Genomic DNA, 25,905 nt, shown 5'->3' with positions numbered 1-25,905 from the left:
TGTCAAGACTGGCATTTATCACGCTTCCCTAGATGTTCCAAGTAGAGCTTGGTGGACTGTTCAGCTGCTTCACCCATAAGCTTTGAAATTCCTTCCGTGCAGCTCTAACAACACTCAAGAAGCTTGACACCGTGCAGGTCAAAGAAGACTGCTGTATTGGCACTACAGCCACAAACATCCCTTAACACTTTAGACACTGCTGCTTCTATTTACAAGATGCACTGCAGAAATTCACCAAAGATCCTTAAACTGTACCTTCCAAACCCATGACCACCTCTACCTGGAAGGACAAGGGCAGCAGAAACATGGGAACACCAGCAAATTCCCTTCCACGCACCACCCTGACTTGGGAATACGTTGCTGTTCCTTCACTGTGGCTGGGTCAAAATCCTTGTTCTGTTAGGGCATTACCATTGTCGAGGAAGATCTGCCTACTGAGTCAGTATGGGTGGAAATTAGGAACAGCAAGGGAGCAGTCACCTCGTAAGGGGTTTACTACAGGCCCCCCAATAGCAGCAGGGAGATTGAAGAAAGCATAGGTCGACGGATTTTGGAAAAGTGTGGTCGCAGTAGGGTTGTTGTAATGGGTGACTTTAACTTTCCTAATATTGATTGGAACCTGCTTCGAGCAGAAGATTTGAATGGAGCTGTTTTTGTAAGGTGTGTTCAGGAGGGTTTCCTAACTCAGTACGTTGACAGGCCGACGAGGGGAGAGGCCATTCTAGACTTGGTGCTCGGAAACGAGCCGGGGCAGGTATCAGATCTTGTGGTGGGAGAGCATTTTGGTGATAGTGACCATAACTGCCTCACATTCTACGTAGCTATGGAGAAGGAGAGGATTAGGCAAAATGGGAGGATATTTAATTGGGGAAGAGGAAACTATGACGCGATTAGACACGAGTTAGGAAGCATGGACTGGGAGCAATTGTTCCATGGTAAGGGAACTATAGACACGTGGAGACTGTTTAAGGAACAGTTGTTGCGAGTGATGAGTAAATATGTCCCTCTGAGACAGGCAAGAAGGGGTAAGATAAAGGAACCTTGGATGACGAGAGCGGTGGAGCTTCTTGTGAAAAGGAAGAAGGTAGCTTACATAAGGTGGAGGAAGCTAGGGTCAAGTTCAGCTAGAGAGGATTACTCGCAGGCAAGGAAGGAGCTCAAAAAAGGTCTGAGGAGAGCCAGGAGGGGGCACGAGAAAGGCTTGGCAGAAGGAATCAGGGAAAACACAAAGGCATTTTACACTTGTGTGAGGAATAAGAGAATGGTCAAAGAAAGAGTAGGGCCGAACAGGGATAGCATAGGGAACTTTTGTGTGGAGTCTGAGGAGGTAGGGGAAGCCCTTAATGAGTTTTTTGCTTCTGTCTTTACGAAAGAAACGAACTTTGTAGTGAATGAAACCTTTGAAGAGCAGGTGTGCATGCTGGAATGGATAGAGATAGAGGAAGCTGATGTGCTGAAAATTTTGTCAAACATTAAGATTGACAAGTCGCCAGGCCTGGACCAGATTTGTCCTCGGCTGCTTTGGGAAGCGTGAAATGAAATTGCTTCGCCACAGCGAGTGGTAGTAGAAGAAAAATATTCTGCCTGGAAGTCAGTGGTGAGTGGGGTTCCACAGGGCTCTGCCCTTGGGCCTCTACTGTTTGTAATTTTTATTCATGACTTGGATGAGGGGATTGAAGGTTGTGTCAGCAAGTTTGCAGATGACACAAAGGTCGGAGGTGTCGTTGACAGTATAGAGGGCTGTTGTAGGCTGCCGCGGGACATTGACAGGATGCAGAGATGGGCTGAGAGGTGGCAGATGGAGTTCAACCTGGATAAATGCGAGGTGATGCATTTTGGAAGGTCGAATTTGAAAGCTGAGTACAGGATTAAGGATAGGATTCTTGGCAGCGTGGAGGAACAGAGGGATCTTGGTGTGCAGATACATAGATCCCTTAAAATGGCCACCCAAGTGGACAGGGTTGTTAAGAAAGCATATGGTGTTTTGGCTTTCATTAACGGGGGGATTGAGTTTAAGAGTTGTGAGATCTTGTTGCAGCTCTATAAAGCTTTGGTTAGACCGCACTTGGAATACTGCGTCCAGTTCTGGTCGCCGTATTATAGGAAAGATGTGGATGCTTTGGAGAGGGTTCAGAGGAGGTTTACCAGGATGCTGCCTGGACTGGAGGGCTTATCTTATGAAGAGAGGTTGACTGAGCTTGGTCTCTTTTCAATGTAGAAAAGGAGGAGGAGAGGGGACCTAATTGAGGTATACAAGATAATGAGAGGCATAGATAGAGTTGATAGCCAGAGACTATTTCCCAGGGCAGAAATGGCTAGCACGAGGGGTCATAGTTTTAAGCTGGTTGGTGGAAAGTATAGAGGGGATGTCAGAGGCGGGTTCTTTACACAGAGAGTTGTGAGAGCATGGAATGCGTTGCCAGCAGCAGTTGTGGAAGCAAGGTCATTGGGGTCATTTAAGAGACTGCTGGACATGCATATGGTAACAGAAATTTGAGGGTGCATAAATGAGGATCAATGGTCGGCACAACATTGTGGGCTGAAGGGCCTGTTCTGTGCTGTACTGTTCTATGTTCTATTATGGGTCACCTGCAGCACATGGACTGCAGTGGTTCAAGAAGGCAGCTGGCCCCAAGGGAAACTAGGGACAGCAACAAATGCTGTCCCAACCAACAATACCCACAAGTGAACAAAAAAGATTTCTTCCATTCTTTAAGGTGTGCATTAATACATACCTCTTTGACCAAGTTTTCAGCCATCTGCATTAATATTGTGGAGTGTAGCCTCATGCCGAAGTTTTCTTGTAAAATTGATGGGAAGTACCTCAATTTTCTTTTAAACGTGCAACACTGATGCAATATTTTGTTTGTGTGTGTGTGCTTTATAATTGGTGAAAAGTCTCTTGGGAGATGAGAGACAAGGTATTCACTGCAAAATTCCTGACCTCTATCATTTTTGTGGCTGCAGAATTTGTGTTTTGTCCAATTATGTTTTTTATTATCAGCCATTCCCAGGATGTTGTAGTGGGAATCCAGTCATGGTAATGCCATTGAATAAGAAGGGGAGTAGTCACTCTCTCTTTAAAGAAGTCATTGCTTGGCACCCTTAATGCACAAATGTTGAATCCCATTTATTAGTCCAAATCTGACTATTTTCCAGATCTTTCTGCATGAGTACACAGACTTCCATTATTTGAATGGAACTGAACACTCCAACCATCAAAGAGTATGCCATCTTTTACCCTTGCATTGGAAGCAAGATCAATAAGATGCTGTTGAAGAAGTTTGTTACTCCTAGGGTTGAGATGATTGCTCTCCAACAACCACACTTACCTTTGTAATAGGTGTGTCTCCCACTATTCTAAAGATTTTCACCCCGCTGACACTGATTGCCATTGGCTTCAATTTTATGAGAGCTCCTTGATGGCACTCTTGCACAGATACTTGCCCTTGATGTGAGGAATGGTCACTGTAAGCTTGCTTCAGAAATTCAGCTGTTTTATTCATGGGTCAAGACTGTAAAGACTTCTGGAAATGTGTTCCTGGCAGAACCTTTAGCACTGGTGAGCAGAATATTAAGGTTAGAGTGTTTTTATTTTGCTTCCCCCCAAAAAAATAGTTTCCCCACACAATAAGGCTACAAGCCTTGTGTGAGGTTCTATACCTAACACAGTTCAAACTTAATAGCATGAGCTTGAGTTAGAATTCTGAGATGATACTCCCTTGCACAGAGCTCATCAGAAGAAAATTTTGAGGACAGTTTGAAAGAATCCTGTAAAGTAATACGTGAAATCTTGTAAGATTTAAGGCATGTGGTTCTCCAGATATTCCACCTGATGTTGTCAAATACCTTTTTTAATTGGATTGTATTGCAGAGTTCCTGGTGATTAGATTTTCCTAATTTCTTGCTCTTTGTCTTTGTATTTTACAGTCAGCCAAAGTACATGGTAACTTTTCCCTATCCATACATGAATGGGCGACTTCATCTGGGGCATTCTTTCTCTTTGTCCAAATGTGAGGTATGGTTTACTTTTATTCTTTTCATTTTTTTGCCTAGAGTCCTTGTGATAGAGATTCTGCCTAAAAACATGCTGGAATGTTGGCAAACTGTTCCTTTTGTTTTCTAATCTCGAAGGAATATTTCTTTCCAGAAACCAGGGACAAAAACAGGTGGAGTTGTATTCTTGTTTGAAAACTGCGTACATTGAGTAGGCAGCTCCTCCAACAATTTTAAAGGAGCACAGATTGATAAAAATTGTCACTTGATTCTCACAGGAGGGAAAATGTTAGTTTCACATTCTTTGGTATAGATTCTAAGCATTAAGAAATGAACTGCAAAATCAGGAAGAATCAGAATGAATTTCAGAAAGGGAAGTCTTATTTCACTTTTTTTGGAATTTTTGAAAATGTCACTTGTACTATAGACAAAGGAGAACCAGTTGATGTATATTTGGACGTTCAAAAACCTTTTCTGATGAGGAATGATGCAAGAGGTCATATATAAAATTAAAAGCAAGACACAACAGATGTTGGAAATCTGAAACAAACACAAAGTGCTGGAGAAGCACAGCAAGTCTGACAGTACCTATGGAGCGAGAACTAGAATTAATGTTCGAGGCTACTGTGACTCTCTCCTTGTTCTGAATTCTAGAACAAACCTCCACACTTGCTGATGGTATCAAATTGGTTGGTGACACAAATTGTGAAGCAGGTGCAATGAGGTTTTAAAAGGATGTAGCAAGTTAAGTGAATTGACTACAATATAGTAAACAGAATATAATGTAAATAAGCATGACATTATTCACTTTGGAACAAAAAAAGCAGTTTATTTATTAAATTGTAAGTCATTGGAAAGTGCAAATGTCTAAAACAATCTAGGTGCCATTGTCTGAGTCACTGAAAGCTAACTGACAGATGCAAACCATTAGAGAAGCAAACAATACATTGTCATTCATTTTAAGGGAATTTAAGTACTGAAGTTAAGATGTCTTGTTGCAGTTGTATAGAACCATGGTGGGACCTCCGTACTTTCTCTAGTTTGGTCTCTGTGGAAGGATATACTTGCCGTAGAGGGAGTTAAATGGAGGTTCATCAGATTAATCCTGAGAATGACGATGTTTTTTGAGGAGGGATTGAGGAAACTGGGTCTGTATTCTGTGTTCTCTTTCAAGAACGAGTGGTGATCTCATTGAAACTTAGGGAAATCTTATAGGGCATCACACATTGAAAAAAGATGAAATATTTGTTCTGAGATAGTGGGAACTGCCGATGCTGGAGAATCTGAGATAACAAGGTGTAGAGCTGGATGAATGCAACAGGCCAAGCTGCGTCAGAGGAACAGGAAAGCTGACATTTCTGGTCCCGACCCTTCTTCAGAAAAAAGATTTCCTGAAGGGTCGGGACCTGAAACGTCAGCTTTCCTGTTCCTCAGATGCTGTTTGGCCTGCTGCGTTCATCCAGCTCTGCACCTTGTTATCTCAGATATTTCTTCTGAATATATTTCTAGAACCAGGGACATTATCTCAGGATAATCAGGCAATTTAAGTACTGGGATGAGGAATTTCGTCACCCCAGGTGATGAATCTTTGGAGTATTCATTCAGTAGGGTTCAAAACAGAAGTTGCTGGTATCACGGAGACTAAACTTCCAGGGATATGGAGATTGTACAGGGTTAAATGGCATTGAGGAGATAAATCAGCCATGATTTGGAATGTTTAAGCAGGCTCTGTGGACTAAATAGGCTAATCATGTTCCAAAGTTTCTATTGGTATTGAATAATGCATTGTTTCTATTTTCTCCCAATATGAACAGGGTTACCAAACACATCAGAAAGACAGCTTCTCTAATAACAGAAATAGTCGAGAGAGCAGTCATATTGAAGGACTTTTGTACAAATGCAGTTAAACTGAGGACACTTTTATGTTTGCAGTATTTGCTGATAGTGTCACCAGGAGGTTTTGAAAAGAACAAGGCATTGCCACGTTACTGCTTGATTCCTAGTACCTAATCTGTAAATGAACAAACTTTCATAGGTGCACTTCCATACTACCTGATCATATTTTGATTTTCAGTAAAGTGGGAACATGAAAGTTAACAGAATAGGCCATTCAGGAAACTTTGTGAATTGGCAGGCTAGATTAATTGCATAATTTAGGTTAAATGTGTACAAGTGAGACACAGTCATTTTATAGCTGCACATGTAGTGGCATAGTGCTAATGTCATTGGACTAGTAATCCACTTGCTCGACCTCCGCTTTGCAGCCTTAAGATTCAAAACCATCATGGCAGCTAGTGAAGTTAAAATCTTAAACAGCCTTCCTTTAAGGAGTGGTTCATGAGTTAATTAACTCAATTCCTTTTTTATTTTGTTGAAAAGAAATACAAAGAGACAGTTTGTTGCTGACCTGCATAGCCCAGTTTGATCCTGGGTAGAACATTGTGAGCGGAAATCTTCTAGAACAATAGGTCGTGTCCCTGCTTTTGAAACAGAAGCTCTGGATTCAATTTACTCTCCAAGATTTGATGGCCATGTTACTTCATAACGTAGCCAAGCAGTTTGATTATTAACCTGAAAATCTTTCTAATACGGTGGATGGCAGTTGATAAGAGTGGGAAATTCTCCTGGTCATGCATCCTGTGGAAGACAGTGGCAAACCCCTGAAGTACTTTACAAAGCAAAATCATGGACTAATGTCAGTTGACACCAGTGCCCTCTCTTTGAGTATGGCATCTGGTGAGAAAAGAAAAGAGATGTGAATGATATTGGTAATGAGTTGCAAGTTTCGGAGGTTTACGTTTGCAATGAGTCACTTTGTGGATAAATATAAAAGCAAGTAAAGATTTAACTTCCTGGTCTATCCCTCAACTCCTGGTGTAAAGATAAAGGTTAACATAAATGCTAGTTCTAGTTGTCATGGGCTGGGTGGTGGATGTAATTAAGTGTGATGAACAGCAACCTGCTGTGCAGTATTGGAGTGGACTTGATTGGGGTACATACAAATATCAATTAAATCTTTTTTATCTTTCATCCTTTTTCCAGTTTGCTGTAGGATTTCACCGTTTAAAGGGAAGAAGATGCCTGTTTCCTTTTGGATTACATTGCACTGGCATGCCCATCAAGGTTCGATCATATGGCTAAATGTGTTAAACATTCCATTTTTCATTGTTTTAGTTACTCTTAGTTAATGTTAATTTTGTTAACAGCCTTTTAGTTTTCCATATATGGTCCCGAAAACCTTAAAACATTAATTAAGAGTTTGAGATGTTGAGTTTCAGATCAAAAAGATGAATGAAAATGGGTAGTTTAAATTGCATTTGGATATTCCGTTCAGTCAGAAGAATAAAATGGTGAATTTTAAGTTTGATGTGCTTCACAAATGTGACTTAGCTAACCAAAGTGCTTTGCAAATGTGACTTGGCTAACCAGAATCAAGTTTTTTTGGAATTTTTTTGTTCAGAGTCCTCTTATTAAAAATAAATTGAGTCTCTGGTAGAATTAGACAGAGGATTGCAACCATTTGCTATTCTTCATATACCAATATATACAACTAACACTGAGCTATTTGATTGTACCCAGAGAGTTGTCTCCAGCTGTGTACTCAGGATTCATTATTTGCAAGCACATGCTCAGTTTGCTGCAGACATAGCCTGTTAACTGTCAGAAATGGCTAGCTTACAGTATTGACACTATTTCATCAGCTTACGTTGACTTAGCTATTCAAACACTGACCACAGTTTAACCTGGGGTTGATTAAATTTGTAAAACTCAGTATAAGACCTGTTGCCATAAACATAATTTAAGTTGGAAGTACACCTGTCTTCTGACATCCTTAAATGCTACTGTGGGCAAATGTAGCATTCGTTGGGATGCTGAACCATTTAGGTAAGAATTTCCCTGTGATTGGAACCCATTAGATTGAGAAGAGGAGTTTTCTGTTCCCTCCAGCAGAGGGGATATTTGATCTAAGAAATAACCATCTCGAAAAATCCAAGCAATTTCATATCTGATGATGCTGTAGCCTGCAGTTGGAGCTTTTGGGTGCTGCACCTTAAGAATATTACAACTTTTTAATGAGAAGCAAACTTGAATAGCAAGCACTACCTGGGATACTCAAAATGGGGAAAGAAAAGTGTAAAAATTACTGAAACACCAAGCTGTATCATTATATTCCATGCATCATCCTTTGTCAGGATTTGATGTATTAATACATGTCCAACATTTTCTAATTTTGTACAAGTTTGACTTTCGAGACTTTGGATGTTATGAGTTAAATGTATGCCATGAGTGGCTTTCTCTTTTTTTGTGAAATGCCAGGCCTGTGCTGATAAACTGAAGCGGGAGCTGGAGCTGTATGGTAACCCACCTCAATTTCCAGAGGAGGTCGAGGAGGCGGAAGAGACACCAGCAAAAAATCAGGAAGAAACTGTTATAAAGGACAAGGCAAAGGCCAAAAAAGTATGCAATGTAATCATTATTAATTGATTATTGATTGATTTACCAAAAAAGTGTTGATATTTCATTAAAATGTTCAAACCTGAAAATCTCATGTTTAATCTTTAAATTAAACATCTAGAAATACAATGCACATTAGTGTAATGAATTCCTTGATCACAGCTTTAGTTGAGTTCTTCTGAACAGCAAGGAATACCTCCAAAAGCTGTTTACAGTAGCAGTAGTCTGGAAGTAGATTGCTTACATATCACAGACCAGGCAATTTTATAGAAAAACCCCGAAGAGCGGAAATAGAGATTTTAAGTGGATGGGTGAGTGCTAATAGGTGTAATTGGGGAGGATTTAATTTATGTTGATATGTTTTGAACTTGTACGATGGTTTTACGTAACTAGCTATGAAGATAAATTATTTTGAGGTAGAAATGGTAATTTCAGAATACTATTATTAATGTTTTAAAATCATTTATAATAGTGGAATTTATCCTGTGATGTTACATATTTCTGGTCTTCACTAAATAATCTTTAAGATTTGATAAACGGATGAATTAAGAGGAGGACTGGGTCACATGATCTCTTGAGCATCTTCTGCCATTCAGTAAGATCTTGGAAGATCTGAATACCGCTCATTCCCATCTATTTTTGATAAACTTTCATCACCTTGCTTACCAAGAATGTATCTAATTCTATCTTTCAAACATTCAAGAATTCTGCTTCCACTGCCATCTGAGGAAGAGCTTCAAAGACTCTCACCCTCTAAGAGGAAAGTTGTTCTCATTCCTCATTTAAATGGACGATCCGTTTTTTTTTTCAAATGGTGACCCTTTGTTCTAGATTTTCATAAAGGAAAACATCCTTTCCAGATCCACTATGTTGAGACCCCTCATCTTGTATATTTGAATCAGTAGCGTCCATTATTCTTCTAAACTTCGTTGGAGACAAACCTAGCCTGTCAAACATTTCCTCAAAAGATAACTCACACATTGCAGATAACAGTCTATACAATCTCCTTTGAACTGCTTCCAATGTATTTAACTATTTTGGTAAATGAGACCAATACTCTGTGTGGCAATCCAGATTTGCTATCACCAATACCTGGTATAAATTAAGTATGTTCTTTGTACTTTTGTATTCACTTTTCCTTACAATGGTTGAAAACGTTCCTTTAGATTTTCTAATCATTTGCTGTAGCTGCATACTTGTGTTTTTGTGCTTCAGATATTGGGATACCCTCTTGGAGCTTTCCAATCTGTCTCAATTTTGGCAATGTGGCTCTTTTTTTAAATTCTTCCTGTCAAAATGGAAGATTTCTCATTTTTTTAATATTGTTCATTTAAATGCATAGACAATAAACATTACTAACTCCACTGAAAACCAAGACGAGAAAAGTTAGAATTGGCTTTCCTATGTTTTGAAGATTTGCTGCTGGTGTTATCTTTGGTTGACATCATTTATGTTTCCTCCACAAATCTTCAGAGTAAAGCTGCTGCTAAGAGTGGTGGAGCTAAGTTCCAGTGGATCATCATGAAATCTCTGGGTCTATCTGATGAAGAGATTGTGAAGTTTGCAGAGGCTGAATATTGGCTTGATTACTTTCCAGTGATGGCTATCCAGGATTTGAAGAAAATGGGATTAAAAGTATGTCTTGTGCCTCTCGACGGATTAAACATAAAACTCTGAACTTTTATTGTCTTCCCTTGTAATAATTTAAATGTCTTTTTTTTAAGGTAATAAAACCCAGATATAAGTCAGGAATTTAAAACAGACATTTGAGTTTGTATGTGGTCATATTTTAATTGGGACTTCGAAGTGGATCTTAATAGAAAAGCACTTCACTCCCTAAGGAAGGAATCTATGTTAATCTGATTTTTAAGTGGGTATAAGTTTCCCCACACAAGTTCCAATATTCACAAATTGGCAACCTGGCTTTTGAGAATGACTTATCTGAAAGATGGGAACAAAAGCTGCTGATAGAGTATGGAATTTTATCACTTGGTTGAAGTTGAGCAACATAGTTGGAGAGTGTAGAAAGAACTTTCCTCTGCAATCTGACTCAGTGAGGGCCTACTGAAAATCCTGATTCTGAAACAACAATGAGGTCAATAAATTTGTTATCTAAATCCTAACTCCGATCCTCGTTGGGATAGGAGTTTCTAGTGGGAGTTAAAATACAAAATGATTCATTACACTCACTGATCAGTAACTGAAAATTTGTTTGTTTCATAAAGGTTTCATAAAGATTTCATAGTTTTTAAGCCATCTAGATTCAACATTGTGGAATTTAATTTCATATTGTCTGAACTCTAACAGATTGATTGGCGACGCTCCTTCATCACCACCGATGTAAACCCCTTTTATGATTCATTTGTGAAATGGCAATTTGTGATTTTAAAAGAAAAGAAGAAAGTCAAGTTTGGTAAAAGGTATGGATTTTTGACGTTGCTCCTGCTCCCATTAAAATGTGCCATTCTGAACTAATTTTTGACATGCTTGTTCATGGTAAGTAATTTCTTTAAGACTTTAAAGAATCGCTTCATTAGGTTTGTGAAGGTATGCCGGTAATATTTTCTGATTATTTCTGCCCTTTTATTCAATGCCCCAATCATAAGTAGTATTTTTTTTATGAATCTACTTCTCTAGTTTCTGTAAACAGTACATGTGCTGTAGCAAGCAATGATGTATTTGAATCTGTTACTGTAATGCTCACATAGTATATTCCTGATTTCTGACATAATTCTGGGAAGTTGCTGCTGAGATGCCAGACACTTAGTACAGAAGGGGAGAATTGTAGCATAGTTTACAAGGAACAATCAGTCCTTTTTTTTTCAGTTCCTTCTCTCATCCTGCTGATGCTGGAATACTCCCATTTTCTGATGGGTGGCTAACAAAAAGATAACAGGATAACATTAATTTTATCCTTAATTATTACATAACTAGGCAGTTAGAACCTGGATTTCTGTAGAGCTCCTTGTGTGCAGGAAAATGTTGCAATATGCTTTGAAGAAAATTACTGAATATTAAACAGAACTGAAAAAGAGGAATGGTATCTTGATAGTTGGTGGATGGCAATTATGCAAGGTACTAAAGGCCCAATCAAATCTAATAACATTTTAGAGTTAATAGGACACATGGAACGTAGAAGGATGCAGATGCATAGTTAGTGACTGCAGTAGATGCAGGTAGGGTGGAGAGCACTGAGCTTGTGAATTATGCATCAGAAAGATATTCTATGTCTCCTGAATTAGCTTGAGGTAACAGCTGAATGACTGAAGGAGTTTAAACCAGAGGCACGGATTCTTAGAGAGCAAAAAGACTGGTTCTGGTTCTATTCGCAAGGCAGAAGGCATTAAGCAGTAATTTCAACTGGCCCTGCAAGTAAAGTGGAGACAGGCCTCCAGAAAAATCTGCATGTATTGAATACTTCTACATCTCGGTATTTGCAAATGATCTGTTTTCTTCACAATAATTACATAATCCTAAATCCATTGGGGGTTTCAATTTCAACAATGTTGTCTTTGTTTTTCTTTATCAGTGGTTTATATTTGTTAGTGAATAGAAGTCTGGGAGTATATCCTTATGATTGTCATTTTTAAATGGAGTACAAGACCAGAAGGAAACAGGAACAGGAGTTGGGTGTTTGGCCCCTTGAGCTTGCTGTGCCATTCAATAGTATATTGACTGAATTTACATTTCTCATGTCCACTTTACTGCACTTCCCCATAACTTTTGATTTCCTGTGCTGATCAAGAATCTATCTTAACTCAGCCTTAAATGCACACAAGGACTCTACCCCCAACAGTTCTCTGTGGCAAGGAGTTCTAAAGAATCATAATCCTCTTAGATGATCAGTGTTCTTTAGAAAGAATGTTGTTTTATTTTACATATGAACTCTTTTCTCAGGTACACTATTTATTCTCCAAAAGATGGACAACCCTGTATGGACCATGATCGACACAGTGGAGAGGTAAGACTGTTGCCTATATATGGAAACATTATTAACTTCAAAGACTAAAGGAAAAACATATGACCTTTGGGAGGCACTGCTGGCCTAAACTACTGTAATATACCATTTTTGCTTGGAGCAGTTGGGTGAAATAATTTAAGGATGTATCAGTGCAGAAAAGATTGCACTATACTTCAGATATTTGCTATTTTTACATTAGTTTCCTTTGTTTCGGTGTTACAGATTACTGCTATGAAGGAGGCCTCAAGGCTGTACATTTGCTTACACAATAATTGATACCATTTTATTGTTTGCAGGATTATATTTGACAGCCTTGCTGCAAGTTTAGTTTATTTTACTGGATATGTCGTGCATCACCTTGATTTCCCAGCTTTGAAGGGGAGAAACATTATGTTGTTAGACCATGCTTTAGACCAGTATTTATTACAGGCAGTTAACAGATCAGTGACTAGTAATGATACATACTTATTTGATTTTTGTAGTATAGAAAATAATATATTCAACTCTGCACTGAGGCTAATTCTAAAATTGAACATAAACACAAGATCCGTGTATTTGGTGGCTGACTGATCGCTCATTACAGAATTTCCCATCTGCCACAAGCCATGACAGCTCTGAATGGCTACTAATTCCGACAAAGGCTGCACATGGTCTTATTCCTGACCCCAAATTTGTCCAACTGCATGAATTATGGTCTACTTATCCTCAATAGCTCTAATATCATGCACCAAAGCTAATTGCAGTTCTTCTTTGTGTCTAATCCAGAGGAGGGCAATGACCCAGTGGAATTATCATTAGACTATTAATTCTGAGGCTTCTGGTGGAATTTGAATTCAATAAAATGATATGGAATTAAGAGTCTAATGACGACGAAGGAAACCTTGTCGATTGTCAGGAAAAAGCCATTTGATTCACTGCCATCCTTACTTGGTCTAGCTGACTGTGACTGTAGACCCACAGCAATGCCATTGATTCCTAACTGCCCTCCAGGCAATTAGGGATGGGCAATGAGTTCTGGCGTAGTCAGTGATGCCTGCATCCTTTGTATGAATCTTTTTTAAACAACAATTAAACGACAATTATCACCATGTATATGGCTGTTAATGGAGGCATAATTCCATGACATCTCCCAGCCGGTCAGTCTTTGACCCAGTGAGCTGTTAAGAAACACTTTTTGGAAATAATTTTGTTAAAGTTACCATTTTCGACCAAAAACATACTGTTGGAGCTAACTAATTCAATGAGGCAGGATATCAGAAGGCAGGAAACTGCAGGCCAGTTAGCTTAATGTCAGTCATAGGGAAGATGTTAGAAACAATTATTTAACAAGTAATAACAGGGCTTTCAGACAAGTTAATGGTGATCAGGTGGAGTCAGCGTGGCTTTGTGTAAGGAGTATCATGTTTCGCAAACTTATTTGAGTTTTTTGAGGAATTAATGTGCTGTGGCTAAACAGCTTGGAGACAGTAAGCATTGCAGATGCGAGAAGCTGGAGTCAATAGATGTGGAGCTGGTCAGACACCAAAAGTATGGTAACTAAATTTTGCTGATCTCACAAAAAGAAGTAAGAAAGAAATTTGTGATGCATAAAGAAGCTGCAAAGGGGTTTAAATAGATTAAGAGTGGACAAAAGTCTGGTAAATGGAGTATAATGGGACAAAATATGAAATTGTCCAATTTGGTAGGAAAAGTAAAATATGCAATTTACCTAAATGATGAGAAATCTGAGTTCTGAAATACAGAGGGCTCTGAGTGTCCTCGTGTGGATTTACAAAAGGCTAGAATACAGAAATCGCAAACACTTAAGAAAGCAAGCAGAATTATGCCATGTGTTGTGAAGGGAATTGAATACAAAAGTAGGAAGATCAAGACTCGGTTATGCAGGGAACTAGTGAGAGTCCACGTGGAATAGGCCACTTGGTCCATCAAACCTGCTCTGCCAATAAACAGCATTATGACTGATCTGATTATTCCACATGCACCCTTTGCTCGTCAAGAATCTAGTCACTTCTATCTTAAAAATATTAAAAGATTCAACTTTGAAGAAGCAAATTCCAAAGACACTCCTTGTTTAACTTAATTGAAACACAAAATACTGAGAGGATTCGACAGGATGCATGTGGGAAAGATGATTTCTCTTGTGGATGAAACAAGAATGAGAGGTCATTGTCTATAAGTATAGAGTTACCCATGCAAGATGAGGATGTTTTGTTTTTGTTTCCCTTGTGTGGAGTGTCTTTAGAACTTCCGCAAAGTTGAATCTTTGAATATTTTTAAGACAGAAGTGACTAGATTCGTGATGAGCAAAGTGTGAAAAGTTTTTGGGAGTATGTGGGAATGTGGAATAATCAGATCAGATCATTGGCAGAGATAATGGGAACTGCAGATGCTGGAGAATTCCAAGATAATAAAATGTGAGGCTGGATGAACACAGCAGGCCAAGCAGCATCTCAGGAGCACAAAAGCTGACGTTTCGGGCCTAGACCCTTCTTCAGAGAGGGGGATGGGGTGAGGGAACTGGAGTAAATAGGGAGAGAGGGGGAGGCGGACCGAAGATGGAGAGTAAAGAAGATAGGTGGAGAGAGTATAGGTGGGGAGGTAGGGAGGGGATAGGTCAGTCCAGGGAAGACGGACAGGTCAAGGAGGTGGGATGAGGTTAGTAGGTAGCTGGGGGTGCGGCTTGGGGTGGGAGGAAGGGATGGGTGAGAGGAAGAACCGGTTAGGGAGGCAGAGACAGGTTGGACTGGTTTTGGGATGCAGTGGGTGGTGGGGGGAGAGCTGGGCTGGTTGTGTGGTGCAGTGGGGGGAGGGGACGAACTGGGCTGGTTTAGGGATGCAGTAGGGGAAGGGGAGATTTTGAAACTGGTGAAGTCCACATTGATACCATTAGGCTGCAGGGTTCCCAGGCGGAATATGAGTTGCTGTTCCTGCAACCTTCGGGTGGCATAATTGTGGCAGTGCAGGAGGCCCATGATGGACATGTCATCTAGAGAATGGGAGGGGGAGTGGAAATAGTTTGCGACTGGGAGGTGCAGTTGTTTGTTGCGAACTGAGCGGAGGTGTTCTGCAAAGCGGTCCCCAAGCCTCCGCTTGGTTTCCCCAATGTAGAGGAAGCCGCACCGGGTACAGTGGATGCAGTATACCACATTGGCAGATGTGCAGGTGAACCTCTGCTTAATGTGGAATGTCATCTTGGGGCCTGGGATAGGGGTGAGGGAGGAGGTGTGGGGACAAGTGTAGCATTTCCTGCGGTTGCAGGGGAAGGTGCCGGGTGTGGTGGGGTTGGAGGGCAGTGTGGAGCGAAGACACCTCCTCCCACCCACCCTCCTGCAAAAATTCCATCCCCTATTCCCAATTCCTCCGCCTCCGCCGCATCTGCTCCCACGATAAGACATTCCACTCCCGCACATCCCAGATGTCCAAGTTGTTTAAGGACCGCAACTTTCCCCCCACAGTGATCGAGAACGCCCTTGACCGCGTCTCCCGTATTTCCCGCAACACAGCCCTCACACCCCGCCCCCGCCACAACCGCCCTAAGAGGATCCCCCTCGTTCTCACACACCACCCTACCAACCTCCGGATACAACGCATCATCCTCCGACACTTCCGCCATTTACAATCCGACCCCCACCACCCAAGACATTTTTCCATCCCCTCCCCTGTCTGCTTTCCGGAGAGACCACTCTCTCCGTGACTCCCTTGTTCGCTCCACACTGCCCTCCAACCCCACCACACCCGGCACCTTCCCCTGCAACCGCAGGAAATGCTACACTTGTCCCCACACCTCCTCCCTCACCCCTATCCCAGGCCCCAAGATGACATTCCACATTAAGCAGAGGTTCACCTGCACATCTGCCAATGTGGTATACTGCATCCACTGTACCCGGTGCGGCTTCCTCTACATTGGGGAAACCAAGCGGAGGCTTGGGGACCGCTTTGCAGAACACCTCCGCTCAGTTCGCAGCAAACAACTGCACCTCCCAGTCGCAAACCATTTCCACTCCCCCTCCCATTCTCTAGATGACATGTCCATCATGGGCCTCCTGCACTGCCACAATGATGCCACCAGAAGGTTGCAGGAACAGCAACTCATATTCCGCCTGGGAACCCTGCAGCCTAATGGTATCAACGTGGACTTCACCAGTTTCAAAATCTCCCCTTCCCCTACTGCATCCCTAAACCAGCCTAGTTCGTCCCTTTCCCCCACTGCACCACACAACCAGCTCAGCTCCCCCCCCCCCCACCCCCCCCCCCCCCCCCCCCCCCCCCCCCCCGCCCCCACCCACTGCATCCCAAAACCAGTCCAACCTGTCTCTGCCTCCCTAACCGGTTCTTCCTCTCACCCATCCCGTCCTCCCACCCCAAGCCGCACCCCCAGCTACCTACTAACCTCATCCCACCTCCTTGACCTGTCCGTCTTCCCTAGACTGACCTATCCCCTCCCTACCTCCCCACCTATACACTCTCCACCTATCTTCTTTACTCTCCATCTTCGGTCCGCCTCCCCCTCTCTCCCTATTTATTCCAGTTCCCTCTCCCCATCCCCCTCTCTGATGAAGGGTCTAGGCCCGAAACGTCAGCTTTTGTGCTCCTGAGATGCTGCTTGGCCTGCTGTGTTCATCCAGCCTCACATTTTATTATCTCAGATCATTGGCAGAGTAGGTTCGACAGACCAAGTGGTCTACTCTGCAGGTAAAAGTAACTTGTGATAGCATTCTATAATACAGTACTAAATATATACTGACTACTTTTTACTAAGAATGTGACCAAAACTTTCTATTCTTCATCAAAAGTAATTGCTTCAAATATTTTCTTCTGTCTTTTACCCATGATCTTCTTTTAAAAATATTTGCTAAATTTGAACTTCTGGTGCGATTGAAATTCATATGAATAAAACTTAATGTGACTGGTGTAACTTCTGCTTCCTGGAACTAACTGCTATTTTAAACCAAATAAAGTTTTCATCTGTTATAACAAAGTGTGGAGCTGGATGAACACAGCAGGCCAAGCAGCATCTTAGGAGCACAAAAGCTGTCATTTCGGTCCGAGACCCTTCATCAGAAAAGGGGGATGGGGAGAGGGTTCTGAAATAAGTAGGGAGAGAGTGGGAGGCGGATCGAAGGTGGATAGAGGAGAACATAGGTGGCAAGGAGACTGACAAGTTAAAGCGGCGGGGATGGAGCCTGTATAGGTGGGGAGGTAGGGAGGGGATAGGACAGTCCGGGAAGGACGGACAGGTCAAGGGGGCAGGATGAAGTTAGGAGGAAGAGAATGGAGGTGCGGCTTGAGTTGGGAGGAGGGGATAGGTGAGAGGAAGAACGGGTTAGGGAGGCAGGGATGAGCTGAGCTGGTTTGGGGATGCAGTGGGGGGAGGGGAGATTTTGAAGCTTGTGAAATCCACATTGATACCATTGGGCTGCAGGGTTCCCAGGCGGAATACGAGTTGCTGTTCATGCAACTTTCGGGTGGCATCGTTGTGGCACTGCAGGAGGCCCATAATGGACATGTCATCTAAGGAATGCGAGGGAGAGTTGAAATGGTTCGCGACTGGGAGGTGCAGTTGTTTGTTGCGAACCGAGCATAGGTATTCTGCAAAGCGGTCCCCAAGCCTCCGCTATGTTTCCCCAGTGTAGCGGAAGCCACACCGGGTACAGCGGATGCAGTATACCACATTGGCAGATATGCAGGTGAACATCTGCTTCATGTGGAAAGTCATCTTGGTGCCTGGGATGTGTGTGAGGGAGGTGGTGTGGGGGCAAGTGTAGCACTTCCTGTGGTTGCAGGGGAAAGTCCCTCACACCCCGTCCCTGCAATAACCGGCAAAAGAGAATCCCCCTCATCCTCACATACCACCCCACCAACCTCCCGATACAAAGCATCATCCTCAGACACTTCCGCCATCGACAATCTGACCCCACCACCAATGACATCTTTCCATCCCCACCCTTGTCTACCTTCCAGAAAGACCACTCTCTCCGGGACTCCCTTCTCCGCTCCACACTCCCATCCAACCCCACCACACCAGACACATTCCCCTGCAACCGCAGGAAGTGCTACACTTGTCCCTACACCTCCTCCCTCACACACATCCCAGGCCCCAAGATGACTTTCCACATCAAGCAGATGTTCACCTGCACATCTCCCAATGTGGTATACTGCATCCGCTGTACCTGTTGTGGCTTCATCTATATTGAGGAAAGCAAACAAAGGCTTGGGGACAGCTTCGCAGAACACCTCCGCTCGGTTCGCAATAAACAACTGCACCTCCCAGTCGTGAACCATTTCAACTCCCCCCTCCCATTCCTTAGATGGCATGTCCATCCTGGGCCTCCTGCCATGCCACAGTGATGCCACCTGAAGGTTGCGTGAACAGCAACTCGTATTCCGCTTTGATACCACTGGGCTGCAGGGTTCCTATGTGGATTTCATAAGCTTCAAAATCTCCCCTCCACCCACTGCATCCCAAAACCAGTCCAGCTCGTCCCCACCTCCCTAACCTGTTCTTCCTCTCACCTATTTTCCCCCCTCCGCCACCACCTCAAGCCACACCTCCATTCCCTTCCTCCTAACCTCATCCCGCTCCCTTGACCTGTCCATCCCCCCCCGACCTATACTCACCTCTACAGACTCCATCCCCGCCCCTTTTAACTTGTCTGTCTCCTCTCCACCTATCTTCTCCTCTATTCATCTTCGATCCACCACCCCCCTCTCCCTATTTAGTTCAGAACCCTCTCTGCATCCCCATCTCTGTAGAAGGTTCTAGGCCTAAAACGTCAGCTTTTGTGCTCCTCGGGTGCTGTTTGGCCTGCTGTGTTCATCCAGCTCCACACTTTGTTATCTTGGATTCTCCAGCATCTGCAGTTCCCATTATCTCTTCATCTGTTACTCTTGCCTCATGTTATGTGTGGTTTTGTTTCAGGGTGTAGGTCCTCAAGAATACACACTAATTAAAATGAAGATCCTTGAACCATATCCAGCAAAACTAAGGTAAAGGCATCGCTTATGAATCAGTCCAAAATGGTTCTCCTCAGTCTCTCAAAAGGCAACCTCTCACCTCAAACCAAATTGCCACTACCAGATGTTTTTGTAATAGTAATAAAAGTAATTAGCAGAATACTTGTATGTTCGTTTGAAGAAAGGCAGTAAAGGAGTTAAAATCAGAGTCAACACCACAGGAAGCAGTTAGAGGCATAGAGTCACACAGAATGCAAACAGACCCTTCAGTCCAATTCGTCCATGCTGACCAGATATCCTAATCTAGTCCCATTTGCCAGCATTTGGTCATTATCTCTCTAAATCCTTGCTGCTCATTGTACTCATCCATTATGTGTTTTAATGATGTCATTGTATCCATCTGTACCACTTCCTCTGGCAGCTCATTCCATACACACGAGTCTCTGCACGAAAATTTGCCCCTCAGGACCCTCTTAAATCTTTTCCCCTCTCACCCTAAACCTATGCCCTCTAGTTTAGGTCACCACTCAGACTCTGTTGCTCCTGTGAATAAAAAGTTCCTACCTATTCAGTCTTCCCCTATAACTCAAACCCTCCAACCCTGGCAACATCCTTGCAAATCTTTTGCTTTAACACACCATCCTGTTCCCCAGGCAACATCTGTCTCTGGCTTGCTGTAGCGTTCCAGCGAAGCTCAGCACAAGCTGGAAGAACAACACCTAATTTTCCACTTGAGGACCCTCCAGCCGCCTGAACTCAGTATCAAGTTCAATAATTTTAGGGCCTAAACTCTCCCATGTCCTAGCGTCCTAGCCCCCTAGCCCACACATCAGACCTTGTTACCACATAGTCTACCATTACACAGTGCCCGTTGTTAGCCACTAACAGGCCCCATTTACCCTCCTAGCCAGATCAACTCCTTTTGTCTGTCCAGCTACTCTTCTCTCTTTTTGGGCTCTATCCTATCATTTACTCCTTACCCCTCCCCTCTCCCTTTTTTCTGCATATGGACCGACAATTTCCTAGCTACCATCAGCTCTGAGGAAAGGTCACCAGACCCGAAGCGTTAACTCTGATTTTTCTTCACAGGTTTAGCCAGACCTTCTGAGCTTTTCCAGCAACTTCTGCTTTTGTTCCTGATTTACAGCATCCGCAGTTCTTTCGGTTTTAACTTCCTGTAAAATTTTCAAACACTTCTTCAAGTTTAACAACATTTTCCATATAAGAGGGCAATCACAATTGAATGTAGTATTCCTGTTTAATGTCCTGTACAGATGCAACATGATATCCGAACTAACTCGGTGCACTGACCAATGAAGGCAGGCATGCCAAACGCTTTCTTCACCACTCTTTCTACCTGCAACTCCACATCCAAGGAACTATGCACCCGCACCTTAGGGCAGCTATAGAGTGCCACTGACCAATACAGTAGGTCATGTCTCCAAATCATCATCCTTTTAAGCAATGAAGGAAAGAGGGTTTTTTTTTTTGTTGTTGTTGAATTGCTCTAAAGTTGTTTGATTACAGATCTGTGCACTTAATTTAAGGACCTATATGTAGATTTTGGTTGTCATCTGTAGTTCAGTTGGTAGTACAGTTAGCTCTGAGTGACAAAGTTCTTCCTCTATGTTACATGAATGTTTGGGAGAGTTTAGTTTGTTTTTTTTGTGCTGCAGTGGTGGCTACACTTGAAGTACTTCTGGCTGTAAAGCATTTGAGAAGTCCTGTGGCTGTGAAAGGCATTATCTAAATGGAAATCTTTTCTACTACAAATGCAGAAGTTTTATTTAGTCATGATGTGGAAGTGCCAGTGTTGGAATGGGGTGGAAGTCAGAAGTCAGACAACACCAGGTGATAGCCCAGCAGGTTTATTTGAAATCACAAACTTTTTGAGCAGTTCACCTGATGAAGGACTAGCGCTGCAAAAGGTTGTGATTTCAAATAAACCTGTTGGAATATAACCTGGTATTGTGTGACTTCTGTCTGTGTTATATAGTGCTGAATATCTGCCAGTAGGTGAAAATTTCCTTTTATCAATACCTTCACAAAAACTTAAAATGAATGTGGTCAATGCTGACCTACAGTTCCCCATTTATAAAGTTCCCCAACAATAGTGATGGAGTCTGACATGCATAAACCTCATTACATTGTACCACTTTCCCCTTGCATTTTCTTACAGATGGAAAAATTAAGAATTGTACCTTTTTAAATCTGTGAGTATTCTGTAAAGGACATATAGTTACATCATGGAAAGAATATCAACTCCTATTTTTATGAAGCACACCAGAATGTAGTCATATTTCTGCCTCTATTTTAAAATGACAGGTAAAGGACATGGTATGAAATTCATCTGAAATATACAATTGGAGAGGGTTTTATACATGGCAGAAGAGTTGTAGTCCACTGTAATCAGCCCTGTTCTCTTTCTTCCAGTGGCTTTAAGGGAAGAAACATTTATTTGGTGGCAGCCACGCTGAGACCAGAGACCATGTTTGGTCAAACTAACTGCTGGGTCCGCCCAGACATGAATTATGTTGCCTTTGAAACAGTAAATGGGGACATTTTCATCTGTACAAAGCGAGCAGCAAGGAACATGTCCTTCCAGGGTTTTACCAAAGAGAATGGAGAAGTACCTCTGGTTCTGACAGTTATTGGCGAGGTAAGTTCTTCTTAACCATAAACTGTTGTATGGGTTCTGAATTAAATGTCACCTTCTGCATTCTCACTTTGAATCTAAGCAAGAGAAATGGCCTGTTTATTTCATTTTTATTATTTAAATTTTTGCATCATTCTCGATTTTATTTTTTAAAATTAGGACATCCTTGGTGTTTCACTGAGTGCTCCCTTGACATCCTACAAGATTATTTATGCTCTCCCCATGCTCACCATTAAAGAAGACAAAGGTATTTCATATCTTGTGCCTGGACTTGGTCTGTAAATGTTTAAATGTAGGTTTAAGCAGCGAGAGCAATCAGAAGAGATTGCTTTCATTTTATTGTTGAATTTTTTTTTCACCTACTCCACAGGCACTGGTATCGTCACCAGTGTTCCATCTGATGCCCCAGATGATATTGCAGCTCTCCGCGACCTAAAGAAAAAGAAGGTACAAGTTCTCTTTTTTAATTACTTCTATTGCCTTTCAACTGTTCTTCCATGCTGAAGTCATTGATTCCTTGCGAGATCCCAGTGACTGTTAATTCTATTCACAAAATTCAGATGCCCATGGAAATCTCAGTGAATATTCTGTGGAAGAACTTTATAGTTTATAGTTCCAAACAGGATGGTGTGTGGCTTGAAGAGGAACTTGCAGTTGTGGTGATTACATGCATCTACTCTCTCTTGTTCGTGATTGTAGAAATCGTGCGTTAGGGAGTCGCTGTTGAATTTGATGACTTGCTACAATGTGCCTTGTGGCTGATTTGCAGAGCTGCCACTAGGTGATAATAGTGGAGGGAATGAATGTTGAAGATGATGGATTGGTTGCCAGTCTAGCCCGTGCTTTGTGCAGGATGGCGTCAAGCTTCTTTCATATTGTTGGAGCTGTGCTGGTGGGCAAGTTAAGAGTATTCCATCGCACTCCTGCCTTCTAGATGGTAGATAGGCTTTCGCAAGGCAGGTGATGAAGCCAGAGAACTCCTGGTCACTGATTTTCTTCCAGCCATTTATCTGGCTGATCCAGTTCACTTTCTGGCCCACACTAAACTCCAAAAATTTTGACAATGAGGGGTTCAGTGATGGTGATACCATTAAATGTAAAAGGAAGATTGTTAGATTCTCTCTTATTGAAGACGATCATTGCCTGGCACTTCAGTCATGCATACATAACTTGACGCTTGTCAGTTCAACTGGGATATTTTCTATGGTCGTGCTACTTATCAACATGTAACATGTTTAGCATCTCAAAAGTTGTGAATAGTGCTAAAATGTGCAAACACTAGCGATCCTGACTTCTGACCTTGCGTTGGAGAGAAGGTAAATTTTGAAGCAACTAGAAATGGTTCGGCTTGGAACACTGTGATAGATAGTGAGATATTGATTTGTTTTTGGAGTAATGAATACTGAGGCCTACAGTAATTAATCAGTTGATGCAAATTTGAATTCCATTTGGATGATTTGAGCATTTGCAATTGGTTTAATATTAATGAACAAACTGGAAACAAACTGATAAGTGAAATTATGCAGTTGTTACAGCAACCCAAATGTCACTTAGATTTCCTTCCTGAAGAACCTTGCCATGGGTGTATCTAATAAAGCTTCCATACATCTTCAGCATTGAGATTTCTGATGAGGTACTTGGTGTGCTTTACATTGTCTACTGTGTGGGCTACTATTTGTGTAGATGCCATCACCAATCTGACATGACCTATATTTGTGGCATTCAAAATTGCGACACTACAATATTCTGACGTTTAAAAGAATTTAAAGTAATTTTTCTTTTTTAGGCTTTGAGGGAGAAGTATGGAATTACTGATGAAATGGTCCTACCGTTTGAACCAGTGAGTATGCTTAAATGGAACTGAAAGCATAATTTTGTTTTGTTGGCATCAATCAAACTTCTTTACGTAGATCCTGATTTGAAATATGGATACAGCTTTTTCAATAGAATTTCAACAGTGTTTTGACAACCGAATCAAGTTCTCACTTTGCTCAGATATATCTGTGTGCTTTTATTAATTTTAACAATTAGATATATGCGGAGGGATGTTTAAAATGAATACTTGACTACTTCTTTCATCCAAAGTCTGAATCCTCAGCAGCAAAGCAGTATCCCATAATTTGTGTGTATGGATAATTTGTCTTGCTTGATGTGGTCTCAACGTCCTGCACTGTAGTTATGCAGCAGGTTTTCGCCAAGTGTTGTAGCTAATAAGGTAATCACTAGAGGCCCTCGTAGCAAGACCATGACAGAAAAGAAATTGACTTTTACTTCATGTGTTGAGAACTGCATAGATTCAACGTTAATCAGTCTTTCGTAAATGCTGTTCTTTTGGTGTTATTTGTTTGCTAGGTTCCTATAATTGAAATCCCTGGGTATGGGAATCTCTCTGCACCAACAGTGTGCGACGAACTGAACATTCAAAGCCAGAATGACCGGGAAAAGCTTGTGGAGGCCAAAGAGCGTGTTTACCTGAAAGGCTTTTATGAGGGGGTTTGTAATGTATTCAAGGTCTTGCACAGGGAAAAAAAATCTTAAACAAAAATGTGAATTGTTTCATTTTATCAATGTACTAGTTCATTGCGTGTGGCATTGCATACAGATTCAAAAATCAAATACGGTCACTAATTGAAGCTTCTGACAAGGATAAATAGATCTTGACGTGCTGCTTTATTCCAACCTTCTAAAATGAAAAATTCTTTCAACTGTCCATATTTTTGTATCTGTATTCTTAATTCCCATTTAGGAGTTATGTATTATTGTCACATGTACTCACGTACAGAGATAAGGGAGTACAATGATAAATGTACAAAGTCGCTACTTCCAGTGCCACTTTAGGTTTTGAAAAAATAATTGGTACAAGTAGAAAAATAAAGAAATAGGTTAAAAGTGCAACATTACTGTTCTTCTCTGTATAAAGTTGTAAACAAAGAAATAAAGTTAAGTTCAAAATTGCAGTCCTCCTTTAGCCATGGATGTGCAGTCGCTATATGTTAGGCTTTCACACAAGGGCTCAATCTATCCCTCAGGCTGGATTTGATCTGTCTCCAATGCTGGGAGATCCCCGTGCAGACTGCCATCCAGGCTCTCCTGACATGATGTAATGATACGATGTAGTCCAGTGGCCACCTAGATTCGATATCAGACCCTTGGGTGTGGTTTGAACTCATAATTGCCAGTTTGGCTCAGTTTATTTGTTTGATTGAGGTGAGGCCAATTTGATGACTGTAAATTATTTCTAAACATGTAAGACCGTTCTAGCACAGTGATTGTCCCCCTGCCTCTGGTTCCAGAAGGCCCAGGTTCAAGTCCCATCTGCTCCACAGATGTGTGATGACATGTCTGAACAGTTTAATTAAAGACATCTACATTTGGTTGTAGATTCATACACCTATTGTCTTCTAGGTAATGCTTGTAGATGGTTACAAAGGGCAGAAAGTTCAAGAAGTCAAGAAACCAATTCAACGAAAAATGATAGATAACGTAAGTATCATTTTTGGTTTATTTAATGACTTATTAAAACAGCAGGGTAGGTCATAAATTTGATTGTAATGTTAAAGTAATGAGCCTTGCATGAACGCCTTGCTGCGTTGAATTGCTGCACTACGTTACATACTGTAGAAGCTATGATAAAGGGTTAAACTGTTGGCTCTGTTTCCATGTTTGAGCTTTTTCTTTGACTAGTTTTTTTGTGTGGGATACAACATCAATTTGATAATTGCCTGTATTTCGGTCAGTTCTTGCATACTTCATGCACTGATTGAACAGAGGCATTGCAGGAAGCACACCATAGCTAACTATGGCCAGAAATGCAAGATAAGAAAAGTAGGTTAAAATGAATCTAGAACATAGTATATGAGGTTATCCCAATTTTAAAAAAAAC

The 25,905-nt window shown here is 41.7% G+C and overlaps 1 protein-coding gene across 1 annotated transcript in view; it reads left to right on the top strand.

Moving 5' to 3' along the window:
- The window catches only part of lars1b (leucyl-tRNA synthetase 1b), a 61,910-nt gene that overhangs the window by 3,276 nt on the left and 32,729 nt on the right, over positions 1–25,905 (top strand). Inside the window, exons 3-15 of the mRNA XM_048543193.1 lie at positions 3,931–4,018; positions 7,039–7,119; positions 8,314–8,454; positions 9,925–10,086; positions 10,759–10,871; positions 12,349–12,412; positions 19,332–19,399; positions 21,800–22,025; positions 22,182–22,269; positions 22,393–22,469; positions 23,809–23,862; positions 24,375–24,515; positions 25,428–25,505. Of these exons, the coding sequence (XP_048399150.1) occupies positions 3,931–4,018; positions 7,039–7,119; positions 8,314–8,454; positions 9,925–10,086; positions 10,759–10,871; positions 12,349–12,412; positions 19,332–19,399; positions 21,800–22,025; positions 22,182–22,269; positions 22,393–22,469; positions 23,809–23,862; positions 24,375–24,515; positions 25,428–25,505 (1,381 nt within the window). The remainder of the gene's footprint in view (positions 1–3,930; positions 4,019–7,038; positions 7,120–8,313; positions 8,455–9,924; positions 10,087–10,758; positions 10,872–12,348; positions 12,413–19,331; positions 19,400–21,799; positions 22,026–22,181; positions 22,270–22,392; positions 22,470–23,808; positions 23,863–24,374; positions 24,516–25,427; positions 25,506–25,905) is intronic.

Source organism: Stegostoma tigrinum, chromosome 13 (genome assembly GCF_030684315.1).
Source record: "Stegostoma tigrinum isolate sSteTig4 chromosome 13, sSteTig4.hap1, whole genome shotgun sequence".
NCBI lineage: Eukaryota > Metazoa > Chordata > Chondrichthyes > Orectolobiformes > Stegostomatidae > Stegostoma > Stegostoma tigrinum.
Note: the sequence above shows the minus strand (reverse complement) of the source record. Positions and strands in the feature narration are given on the sequence as shown.